This window comes from Populus nigra, chromosome 16 (genome assembly GCF_951802175.1).
Source record: "Populus nigra chromosome 16, ddPopNigr1.1, whole genome shotgun sequence".
Lineage (NCBI taxonomy): Eukaryota > Viridiplantae > Streptophyta > Magnoliopsida > Malpighiales > Salicaceae > Populus > Populus nigra.
In genome coordinates this window covers 5,070,531-5,083,798 of record NC_084867.1, presented here as the reverse complement: position 1 = coordinate 5,083,798, position 13,268 = coordinate 5,070,531, and the positions used below count along the sequence as shown (strand labels likewise).

The following is a 13,268-nucleotide window of genomic DNA, read 5'->3' as shown; positions in this document are numbered from 1 at the left end:
TAGAAAGCTAAGACACATGCCTAAAACTTTCATGAAGAGTCTAAGATTCAAAAGGACCGTTTTCAAGTTCAAATTGTAGCAACAACAGAGAAGTTAGAATCTGTCATGCAGTCCAGACACTGTTCAATGTTCAGCCCATATCTCGAGTTCTAAAAGTCCAAATGACTTCATTATTATTTTGTTGGAAAGCTGAGATAATTTTCTAAAACTTTCATGGGGACTATTTGTCCAAATTCTAATGTTAGCAATGACGTTTTATGCAGACAAGAAGATAAGGATTGTTACTAAGTTAAGAGGTGGCCACCCACTCAACAATTAGTCATCAAATCAATAGTTCTAAATTTTGGCCTATAAAAGGAGACATTTGCCATGCATTTAGGCATCTTGGTGTTTAGATCAAGATCACTCTCTTTCTTTGTATTTTGTAATGTTCAAGTTTTATTTTATGTTATATTAATCTCTTGTTTATGTTTTTCATTTCCTTTACTATACTTAGTTAACTTATATCATGTTTATGTTTTTATATTGTTTATTTATATTTTTCTTCTTCATGATGTTTAGTTAAGTTAATTATGTCAAGGTGAATAGGTTACACTAATGGTGTAAGAATAAATATAGTATAAACTCAACATGGACTTTAATGTTTGATACTAACATGTTTTGTTTTTATTATCTTACTCACTCTTAATACCTTGCTTGTTAAATGGTTAATCTAGATTTGTGTTGAACAATCCTTGGCACAACAAATACTTGGCACAACAAATACTTGGCACTTTCATAGCCCAATTATATGGTATAACCGACACATGCGCTATAAAAGGAACTTGATTTGTTGTTAACATAAGTTATCATCATGAATACCTGACAACATTTACAAGTATTGATATTATTCAAATAAGATAATTAATATAATCATGTTAATAAATTATAATCCGATTGAAACCTTCTTTGTGTGTGGTTTCCATTTGAATAATAAAAAGAGTTTATATTAAACTTATTTAAAATACTATTAGTGGATCCTCTAACCTTGACAATTGTTTTATATTAATTTAAATCCTTACATTAATATCACATCTCAAAGCTCTCTTCAACTCCTTTTATGTTATTATCTATTTTTTTATTTGTAGTTTATACAGTTAACCTCCCTGTGGTTCGACCCCGGTCTTGCAGGGTTATTTGTTACTTTCAACACTCTTACACTTGGGAGAAGATATCAACTCTTTGATCATGTCAGTAGCCTCTTTAAAATTCACCTTGGCCCAAATACCTTGAATAAGCCTATTGAATAGATCTTTGAGCTTCTTTTCCCCTGATATTGTATCTGGCCTAATTAAAACTTGCAATGGATCTTTTAGTGTATTCTTGATCATATTAGTTTCTATCTCTCTTTTTGGGTTTCCTTTTTTTCTCTTTCATTTTCTTTCTCTTTTCTTTTGCACCTCTTTCTGGCTCAAAACACCTTTATTTTCAACTCAAAACTCTTTTTTTCCTTTCTCTCGACATTTTCTTTTTCTAACATTGGTCCTTCCTTTCCTTGTTTTTCCGCTCTATTTATAGGTGAGATATAAGCTCTTATAACCCTTTTTGCTGACATGATCATGGCCATTAGTTTCTTTGAGTTAATCTTAATCGTTCACCACGGTTGTACTTTTTGGCCATTGTGTTTATTAGCCTTTTTGTACCACTTTTACAATGACTTCATAGGCTCAAAACAATGTTTTCTTGGCTAAGCATGTAGTACATGTGGAGGGGAAGGGAGTGATTTATTGGTTTGCATTTATGGAGATTGTTAGAGAGAGAAAAGTGAGGCCATAATCTAGCCAAAACCATGGAAAAAAAGAAGTTTCAAAACAACAGTACAAGAGGAAAATGAGGGTGTTATTTTAACTAATGCATAAAATGACATCATTTTATGTTTTTTTTGAAGAGTGAAACACATCGTTTCACTTAACTTGAAGTGAAACGCATTGTTTTGCCTAAACGAAATGATATTGTTTTGATATAAATGGATGCTTTGTGTTTTCAAGAAGGTTCCCTAGTTCCTCTATTTTTTTTAATTTGATTCTTGAATCTTTATTATTATTATTATTATTATTATTTTGCCCAATTTCAACCTTTTTTTCAATATCTCTTCTCGATTTCATGATTGCTTTAAAATGGTTCTTACTTGTTGTCTTTTTCAATTCAATTATTGGCTTCCAAAATATCAATAATATAGTCACCTTCAATTATTTTCTCAATATTTCTTTTTGATTTCATCCCTAATTGCATCTTTTTCTTCTTCTTTTTTTTAGCTTTTTTTTAAGAGTAAAAAATTGGGTTATAATAACATCTATTTATAATGGCTCTTTAATCATTATTTGGAATGTAATAATCATCATGTAATTATTTCAAACTATTTTGATGGATTATATATCAGCTATAATGTAGAGTGTATATAGATTAGAATGCAATTTATAAATTGAAAATAAAGTGAAATAGCGAGTAATCACATCATTCATCCAAAGCAACAGTAAAGAAAGGAGGGGAGTGGTGTTGAAAATTGACGTTTCGTTCGTCCTCCCTTGGCACGAAAGAGAGATCTGGTGGAGGGCATCACTTGCAGCTAAAGCTAAGAAGTTTCCTTATAAAAATCAATAAACCGGCCACATGTCCACAAGACATACCTACCCCGCCAACGCCTCATAAAGTTTATGCTTTACACTCAAAACCTTAATTTAAACTAAACTAATGGCTACAGACAAGCAAGGAACAGAATTGAATGACTCGTGTCTCTCAAAACTCAAAAGATAAGACGCCAAATATAAAGGACAGCACTGCACTGCACTGCACTGCACTGCATGCATTATTGTTTTGCTTTATCTAGCTTCATTTAAAAGACTGTTAATTTCCTTCACCGGGTAGATTAGATTTGTTGCTTTTGAGGTCAGTTCTCATCTCCATCTGGGCTGCTTTTGCTGAATTCTCTAGGCTAGTATTAGATTTGGTTGTTGATCTAAACTATTTTTGATGTGCTACTTCTTTCAGAAAATCAAAGCTGCATGCTACCCTTTATTTAATGTAGTGTTGTCTTGTCATATTGAATTCTGACGTATGCTACTCTCTCAAAAATAAAAAAATATGATCAAAATCAAAATGTTCTCTTGAGTTTAGAGATCTGATAGTCTTTTTCAGATGGAAACACTGTTGATGTCATTCCTTATCTCTAGTAGATGGAAACAAAGGCACTTATATGGTGATGATTATTGTTTTCATTCTTTCTGCTTTCTTTTTATGTTATTTGCTTTGCTCTACATCTTTTTCTTTCATTATCAAATCATTGATGCGATGATAATAGCAACAATAATTTCTCATACATGATTTTTTTATCCCCTTGATTCTACATCTGAAACCCGTTATCACTGATTTTTTCCATTGCTTTGTTCTTTTACTGTTTTCAGCATCTTCGATGCTTGATTTATGAATACTTCAGTAACATTAAAATTTCTGATGAGTTGTTAACATCAGATATAGGCAGGCCATGGGGAAAATAAGCTCTTTTGATTGCAGTTCGTCTGAATAAGTTGGGGTGGTGAGGCTATTATCAATAATCAACCAATGGAATTTAGCTTCTCCCTCCTTTTGTTTTTGGCTTCTTTCCCTGTGATTCTGGCTCAAGAAGGAACACGTGCTACAATTTCCATTGATGGAACTATTGCAGTTGCTGTAATCGATGATAATTTTATTTGTGCTACTCTTGATTGGTGGCCGCATGATAAGTGTAACTACAACCAGTGTCCATGGGGCTATTCATCCGTAACAAACTTGGTAAGTATCTGGAGATTCTAGTTGAAAAGGCTATTAAAGGATTTAATTTGCTTTCTTTTTTAGAGGTATATTTAATAATTGCCTAGTTTTCTTTCTTTATTTTCAGGACTTGTCTCATCCTCTTCTTGCCAAAGCCATCCAAGGTTCGTATCATTCTTGATAAGCTTGATGGTGAATAATAAACCTGCATCTTTCAGAATTAGCATTGTGTTGAAATATTGCTAGTCTAAGATGGTACGGCATTCTTTGTGGCTATAATAGCCTTCAGGAATTTGAGAATAAGAATTGGAGGTTCTTTGCAAGACCAAGTATTGTATGATGTTGAAAGTTTGAAAGCTCCTTGCCATCCATTTAGAAAGATGAAAGGTGGGCTCTTTGGTTTTTCAAAGGGCTGTTTACATATGAACCGGTGGGATGAACTGAACCATTTATTCAGTAGAACTGGGTGAGATTTTATGCTTGGCTCCTCCTTTTTCTTTCTTTCTTTTTTTAACATAAATTTTCTCCCATTCTTACCATTACGCCTAGGTAGCTAAAATGTCCATTAAACCAATTTCTGTCTAATTAAGGTACAACTTTATCACTCAAATTGTTCATCCTAGCATAACATCTGTCTCATAAAAAATAATAAAAAGAAAAGGCACAACATGTGAAACACAATTATCTAATTCTGAACAGGGTGGTAGATTCTTATTCTTTAATGCTTGACAACTGTATTCTGAAGCTCAGAATTTGCTGTTTGGGTAATTTTAAACCTTTAAATTTAAGGCATTGTTGTGGATTTAGATTGCTTCAAGTCTTTCAACTTTTCTCAAGTCTTCAATGTAGAAGTTACTTCAAGTAAGAAGTCCCTCAAATAGATGTGTAAATGCCTTCTTGTGAGCTATGTAGCAGTGCCAGCCACCAAAAGTTCCAATTGTTTATTTGTTTTCAAATTAAGCATTTCAGTCTAGTTTACAAGTTATGTTCTAAACCTTATGTCATTCAGATCTATTCTGATAACATGTTATCCCAGTTACTTATAGTCAAGTTTACTTTTTTTAAAGCATTCAAGTTTAATCAAACATTATTTGTTGCCATGAAATTTTGCCTTTGGAATAGACTAAGAAAGGCTGAGGTTCTTCATTGTAGGGTACTTACCACTTGAATCATGCATATGCAGGGTCATTGTGACATTTGGTTTGAATGCCCTCTATGGAAGGCACCAGATTAGGAAGGGTGTTTGGGGAGGAGCTTGGGATTCTAGTAATGCTTGTGATTTCATGAACTACACTGTCTTGAAAGGATACAAGATAGATTCGTGGGAATATGGTATAAACTTCGACAATGCTCTTTACTGTTTCGATTCCATATGCTTTTCCTCACTGCTGATATTGCCTTTGTTATGATAGGTAATGAGTTGAGTGGAAGTGGTGTAAGTGCAAGTGTAAGTGCTGAGCTTTATGGGAAAGATTTGATCAAACTTAAAGGTGTTGTCAACAATTTGTATAAAAACTCTGATCTGAAACCTTCACTAGTAGCACCGGGAGGATTTTTTGACAAGCAGTGGTATGCTAAGCTTCTTCAGGTTACAGGTTCAGGCATAGTCAACTTTGTAACTCATCATATATACAACTTGGGAGCAGGTGGGTTGTCGTGGTTTAATTGTACTGACATATGCTGATAATGTTATTTCCAATTAAATTTTTTTAATCAATGACAGTTCTGAAATGATGTGCATGTATTGGATGAACAGTTACACTAAGGCTCTTTCCAAAGTCACCTTCCTTGGCTTCCAGGCCTTGTTTTCTCCCCTCGTTCCTGTGAAACAAAGAACTGATCCACCTTCTATGTCAACCACAAGTAGTTTAAAAAGGCTCACAATCTAATTTCAGTGTGCTATTGCTTCCCTTATGAATTAACCTTGAGAATAAACCTGTTAGTTATGTTCTCAGAACTTCTTACCTCGCTTCTTCCCTTTTATAAAAATTATAATTATCAGATGGTTTAGGTCAGCAATAATAGTAAGAGTCTTTTATAATCATATATGTGTGTGTGTGTGTGTGTGAGAGAGAGAGAGAGAGAGAGAGAGAGAGAGACTTCTCTACTTGTATTTACAATTCATTTTCCTATTCCAGGCATGGATCCCAACCTTGTGAATAAGATATTGGATCCCCATTATTTGAGCAAGGTATCAGAAACCTTCAGTAATCTTTCACAGACGATTCAACAGAATGGTCCTTGGGCTTCTGCTTGGGTTGGGGAATCTGGTGGGGCCTATAACAGTGGTGGTCGTCATGTTTCTGATACATTTGTGAACAGTTTCTGGTAATCTTACTTGCCTATTTGTTCCTTTCTTTTTATTGAATCCCCATTATTTTACTTCTTGTAATTATTGTGCTTTTTTTCAAAGGCGGATCACTCCATTTCCATAGGTCTTTTTATGAATATCAGGTACTTAGATCAGCTTGGAATGGCATCCAGGTATAATACTAAAGTATACTGCAGGCAGACACTAGTTGGTGGCCACTATGGTCTCCTCAACACTACCACACTTGTCCCCAATCCTGACTACTACAGGCAAGTGCACAAAACTCCTTTTATGTTATTAGAATAGTAAAATATTTGTCTCGTTGTGGAGAGAGAATTTGAAAGAAAAAAAATGAAGTCATTGCTTCTCTACCAGAGATCTAATCTTAAGTTGCTTTTCTTGGATATTTGGTTTACAACAGCGCCCTTCTATGGCATCGACTAATGGGAAAAGGTGTTCTAGCTGTTGGAAGCAATGCTTCGCCATTTCTACGCTCTTATGCCCATTGTTCGAAAGGAAGAGTAAGCCACATTCTTTTTTTTTTAACTTCACAATGAATTGTTAGTTGTGATAGAGTATTGAGCATTTGTAGTAATTTTAAGACAACTGTGATATGAAGAGTTCCATTTTTTAAAAAAAATATGGTCTTCATTGGGGCAAGATAGAGCCTTAACATAAATGTGGTATTAAACGCTTCACTCTTGTACAGTTGTGAGTTCTATTAATTACATGTTCACTGGGACTTTGCGAAGCCGCTAAAATCAGTGAATGAATCTTAAAAATAGTTAAATCAGCTCGATGTATCTTTTTTTTTTTATTCCTGTCCTTGTATAGTGTGATTCTTTGAACTTCTCTAGTGACTTTCCCATGTGTTACAGCTTATTTCTCATGGGTATGTTTTCAATCTCTTGAGATCAAATCTAGATTTGGACAGCGTTCTTGGCATGCATCATTGAGCTTGCTTTCCGTGTAATGTTTGTATTACATAACCTGGAATGCCTCCATAATGTCATGTGCAATATGCGTTCTTTTATATAGTGGAAATAGAAGAAACACGGAGAAGCTTTGTGATCTAGAACTTCTTGTTTCTTCTTTCGTCCATGGCCTTCCTCTTCAACTCCCATTCACTATCTGGATAGGGGAATTTTGTTTATGAAAATTTACGTAGAGGTCTCAAAATTTTACATGACCTATATGATGCACAAACGGTCAGTCTAGGTGCTAAAATTGCTGGATTTTGGCTGCAAGTCAAATTTCCTGTCATTCTATTTTTGTCGCTTTTGGTATTAATTTCTCAAAACTAGGGCCTTTGGTTGAATCCTCTTACAATGTTCAGACATTATTTCAGACTGAACCCCCCCACCCCCCTATCTAGGTCATAAAAGAAGTTTGGTGTTCTCATGCAATGGTGCAAGTATAGCATCTGTCATCTACATGTAGATACGTGTGCTTGTGCATGCATATGTAGTAGCCCTACTCTTTTCTACAACTGTTTCATGCCTCAAAATATTCTGCAAGCTTGCATAAAACACAATGGTTTTACTTGATTTCATCTTGATACAGGCAGGTATAACGTTACTGCTGATCAATTTAAGCAATCAGACTGATTTCATAATCAGTGTTCAAAATAGCATGGACATGAGATTGACCGTGGAAGAAAACATATCTGGAGAAAACTCTTTCATGCGTGGCCTCAAGAGATCAGTTTCATGGGTTGGGAGCCGAGCATCAGATGAACGAATGTATAGAGAGGAGTACCATTTAACTGCAAAAGATGGGAACCTTCAAAGCCGAACCATGGTTCTTAATGGAATCCCGTTAGAGCTTACAGAAGATGAAAACATTCCGAATCTTGACCCCGTCCGTCTTGATGTGAATTCTCCTTTATACATCAATCCTTTGTCGATTTCGTTCATCGTATTCCCAAACTTCGATGCTCCAGCTTGTGCATGAATCTTTGAAGCAGAATTCGAGCAATAAACTTCACCTTGTTGTATATGAGATTGCAAGGCAGTGATATAATGATGTGAGCTTAAGGTAATTGTAATTATTGCAGGTGATATATAGTGATAATGAATTGTTCATCAGAATATATAGCTTAATGTTTTCAACTTTTTTATCTCGAGAATAAATTGTTTCTAATTGTTCATCAGAATATATAGCTTAATGTTTTCAACTTTTTTATCTCGAGAATAAATTGTTTCTAATTGTTCATCAGAATATATAGCTTAATGTCTTCAACTTTTTTTTATCTCGAGAATAAATTGTTTCTTGCATGTATTTCTTCGCCCCCACCACAACTGTCTCATAACAAGATAAACCAAACCAAGCCCGAAGAACCAAAGGGAAAAAAAAAGAAGGGAAAAAGTTGTATGGGAAGATCTGAAGGGAAGAAACCAAAACTGCACCCTTTCATTTGCTCGTGGTTCTGCCGGGTTGAAAACACCTGCGGTACAAAATAAACCTTAATTTTGTAAGTTAAGCAAAAATAGACTACTATCATAGTTATCAAATCCGCATAGTTATCAAATTCGGTTCGGGAGTTGACCCGGTTAAAAAACTGGATCTCGAGTTTTATGGGTCAATTTGGGTTAAACTGGACCAATCCGAAAAAATTAATAAAAACTTTCTTCTCTTCTCGAAAATCGAGGTTGATGACCCCCCTGCTGAGATTCACTTCTTTTTCTTTCTTTTGAAAGTTGTCGACAACAGCTTCAATAGAAGCATCTTCTCCCTGTTTTTAGAATCAAGTAACGCATTATCACTTTAAAATGAATTCTTTACATAGCCTAAACACTAAAGAAAATATTCCCACGACTTTGTAATTTATCTTCTCTTTCCAATAAAACATGTTTCTATATTTCCCAGCCAAATGGCTCCAGAAGCTACGGAGAATGTCTAGTTCAACAAAAACCCCCCACATTAAAATTTAATATATTTTCTGGTCATAAAAATCCATCAATCAAGTCCTCAATGGTTGATGCAGTCAAAAGAATGCAACATGTTTCATGTTCTTCTATTTCTTTACTGTTTCGTACTAAATTCCTTTGTTCACCAATCAACTTTAGAATGAAGTATGCCCGATCAACTAAAGAACGAAATTTTTTGAAGGAATGACACACAGAAAGCCCTAAAATTTTCCCTATCTTTACTAAAAAAAAACAAGTCGCCAATCCTTGGTTTTGGATTTTCTCTTCCAGAACCAAACAAAGCTTCCCGTTTCGCTTGGCCAAGGCAGTTGCCACAAAGGCCCACCCACAACTTTCTTCATCCCTCTCTCAGTCATCCTCTTGGCCTTTTAGCCAAAACTAAAGAGTCCATCCTTCTTCTTCCCCGACTGCCTTCATCTCTTGGCCAAACTAGAGTCGCCACCCACTGACATAGAAGAATAGCCCCACAGACTTCGTCTCTGGCTTCCCTCATCTCTGCTATATTAAGACCCAGCTCTCTCTCCTTTGACTAGCCTCCAATGGCAGCCGAACACAACAACGTCCCTCACTCTCCATTCCTTTTCACTGCTAACAACAGCTCATTGTATTGAAGATGATGAAATAAGAAGGGAGGCTAAAGGACAGAAATCGGGTCTCGTCTGGGTTCGCCCGGGTCGACAAGATTTTTCCGAGTTGTTGCACCGGTCAGTTTTTTAATAAACCCGGACCGGTCCAGCCACCTGGTCGACCAGTTCCCGGGTTGACCAGCCAAGTCACTCCGGGTTTAATAACTATGAGTACAATATATGGATGGTGAAGAGGTTTGTTGAAAACTATAAATGAATGCACTTTATTACAATGATAAACCAATTTAGGACTCATAGTTATATATATATATATATATATATATATATATATATATATATATATATATATATATATATATATATATATATATTCTTGATTGAACAGCTTCAAGGATTTTATGATTTTATTAGTCACGGATTTGCAAGTTAATCTGAGTTGATTCATATTTTTTTAAATTAATTTTTTTTATCTTTCAACATTGAGTTCTTCGATAATTGAGTTTTGTTATTTTATTCAATATACTTGTAAACGTGGTCACTCTGGTATCATGACTAGGTTAGAAATTTTGCATCTTTGACCCAAATGAGTTCAGATTGAGTTTGTTTTACCTTTTTAAATTATTATTTTTTTAATTTTATACTTCAACTGCTAAAGATTGAGACTCACCTTTTTTAGAACTAAAGATTTATTAGGAATTAGTTTTTAAAGTATTATTTTTTCTGCATTTCTTTCTATGAGATTATCTCAATCTTATACTTATGGTAACAAAGTTTTCGAGTTTACCCGATTTAACTGGATTTTTCGTTTTTTTTTTCAGTTTCACCCTTCAGTATTGAGTTGACTCAAATCGAGTTCTTTTTACCTTTTTATTTATTTATTTATTTTTGTTGTATTTTTTTATCATATTATTTAAATTATCAATTAAATCAATAACTCGGGTCTCAGATATTTTTTCTTTCTTTGCATTCCACCTCGGGCTGTAATTTGTTTTAAAAAATAAATTGGTAGACAGTCTATTTCAATATGCTTTTTTACATAAAAAAAATCAAAATATAAATCGAAAAACTTATACATGCATCTAATTAAATAAATTAATAATCACCAATGTAAATAAACAAAAAAAATCATTAACAATAACAAAAAAAGAGAAACATGAAAAATTAAGTATAAAAACAAATACTATGCAATCTTGGACACATCATAAATATCATTTCAAAATAAATATTTTTTTTATAAAATACACCATATTTGTATAAAAACAAAGAAAATTCTTTAAAAATTAAATACAAAACAAAATATTTTTTTAAAAAAACTTCAATTCAAAAAAAGCCTGCACAACCCGTGGCCTAGGCCATGAGACTGAAACTTTTTTGTGTCTACTAAATTTGTTTATTAAAATCAATAAAAATAATAGAAATAGAAACACATATAAAATTGAGTGAATAAAATAAAAGGAAAAAAAATTATGCGAGGCCGGACATATTAAAAATATTTTTTCAAAATAAATATTTTTTTATATAAAATAAAGCTTGCCTATACAAAAATAAAAAAAATTTCTTCAAAAATTAAATACAAAACAAAACATTTTAAAAAAATCTTTATCAAAAAAATGCTGCAAAACTCGTGAATTAGGTCATGAGACCGGAATAAATCAATAGAAAAGAAATTGAAGATAACCACGAAACCATTTTTTTTAAAAAAAAAAAAACATAAAGCAGTATGATAAAATCTCTAACTATATCAACTCTTAAAACTCGTGACCCATGTCATTAGATCGAAAGCACAACAAATGAAAAAATCACGAAGCTCAATCCCTAATAAATCAAACGCCAAATGATGAAATCGAGGAAAATCTTTATCATACAAAACAAATGTAATTAAAAAAATGAGGGTGAAAATGAAAATAAAGAAAAAATTTGAGGGCATGAAAAAATTAAATTAAAGGGTTAAATTTAAAATTAAAAAAATTAACAAAAAAAAAGAAATTAAAAGAATGAGGGCTAAATTGAAAAAAAAACAAAACAACATAAAGTTTGATTAAATAATGAAATTGAAAATAACAAAACTCTAACAAAAGAGCCAGGAAAAAAAGTTAAAATTAAAAAAAATAAGGACTGAATTGAAAAAAATAACATATGACAAATTGCAATTTAAGAATTAAATTGAAAACATCAACTTTTCTAAAAGAGTTAAAGACCAAAATAGGAGAGAACCTATTCTTAATGTTATCCTTTCCAAAAATGAGCTAAACACTTGTTCAATGACAAAACAGTTTTCCTATAATGCATGTCAATGTAACAAAAGTCACAAACTTCCATTCTCATTTTGCACTTTAGAGTCTCATGCTCCTTTAGAAGTAATTTTCTCTGATGTATGAACTGCTCCTATGTACTCCATTGATGGCTTTAAATATTATATTGTTTTTTTAGATCATTTTACACGTTATACATGGTTCTATTCTTCGCAACACAAATCTGATGTCAAGCCTACTTTCATATGCTTTAAAGCCATTGTTGAAAATTATTTCAAGCATAAAATCATCACTTTCTATTTTGATAATGGAGGTGAATTTACAGCTTTCAAAGATTTTTTTTCAAATACATAGCATTTCTCATCATACTTCCCCACCACACACACCTAAACATAATGGTATCTCTGAACGCAAACATCAACACATAGTGGAAATTGGTCTTTCACTTCTCACTCATGCCTCATTACCTTAAAAATTTTGGTCATTTGCGTTTTCCACTGCCATTTATTTAATTAATCAGATGCCTTCACGGTCATTACAATATTTTTCTCCATTTGAACTTATCTTTAAAAAATCTCCTAACTATACTAAACTGCGCATTTTCGGGTGCTTGTGTTATCCATAGCTATGTCCATATTCGGCTCATAAACTAGATATCCAGTCCAAACCATGCATATTTCTTGGTTACTCCTTATCTCAAAGTACTTATATCTGTTTTGATCCCCAGTCTTCCAAATTTTTTTCTTTTCGTCATATTCAGTTTAATGAGTCCACTTTTCCATATCCTAATTTACCATAATCACAGGTTAAATCAAAGTCTTCCTCTTTACCAACATGGATACCTCCTATTCTTTCTATCGTGGCACCTGTCCCTGTGCCTCCCCCATTCACGCCACCTACAATTCCACCTTCTGCAGCATACCCTGTCAGCAGCTCCATTACAACAGCCAACAGCAACCCTCGTACCATACAACCCACACAACCTTCCTCTGTACTGCCCACCTCACCATCCCATCTAAACACTCACTCACCCCCTGCTCCACCTGTTACACCTTCTCATTCCATGACCACCAGATCAAAGAATAATATTCACAAACCTATCCGCAAACTCACCTTTCATACACATCTTCCCTCAACTGATATTCAGGAGCCCACATCTGTTACCAATGCTTTAAAGGAACCTAAATGGCGTTATGCCATACAGGATGAGTTTAATGCTCTCATCCAAAATAAAACCTGGGATTTGGTTTCTCCTCAATGTGCCTCTAACTTAGTCGGTTGTAAATGGATTTTCAGGGTGAAGTGCAATTCTAATGGTAGTGTTTCTCGTTATAAAGCACACTTGGTGGCAAAAGGCTTTCACCAACGACCGGGGCTTGACTATACCGAGACCTTTAGTCCA

General features: G+C 33.8%; 1 protein-coding gene across 3 annotated transcripts; it reads left to right on the top strand.

Moving 5' to 3' along the window:
* Positions 1-2,656: 2,656 nt before the first annotated feature.
* On the top strand, positions 2,657-8,252 carry LOC133675783 (heparanase-like protein 1). 3 transcript variants are annotated; one of them, XM_062097257.1, is made up of 10 exons: positions 2,657-2,925; positions 3,508-3,807; positions 3,914-3,950; positions 4,069-4,252; positions 4,970-5,118; positions 5,199-5,432; positions 5,925-6,114; positions 6,241-6,366; positions 6,519-6,618; positions 7,661-8,252. In XM_062097257.1, the coding sequence occupies exons 2-10, from the start codon at positions 3,598-3,600 to the stop codon at positions 8,048-8,050; spliced, it is 1,620 nt and encodes a 539-aa protein (XP_061953241.1). In that variant the 5' UTR covers positions 2,657-2,925; positions 3,508-3,597; the 3' UTR covers positions 8,051-8,252. The 3 variants fall into 3 exon arrangements, with proteins under 3 accessions (XP_061953241.1, XP_061953242.1, XP_061953244.1); XM_062097258.1 differs by lacking the exon at positions 2,657-2,925 and adding an exon at positions 2,956-3,235; XM_062097260.1 differs by lacking the exons at positions 2,657-2,925; positions 3,508-3,807; positions 3,914-3,950; positions 4,069-4,252 and adding an exon at positions 4,493-4,647.
* The last annotated feature ends 5,016 nt before the right edge of the window (positions 8,253-13,268 follow it).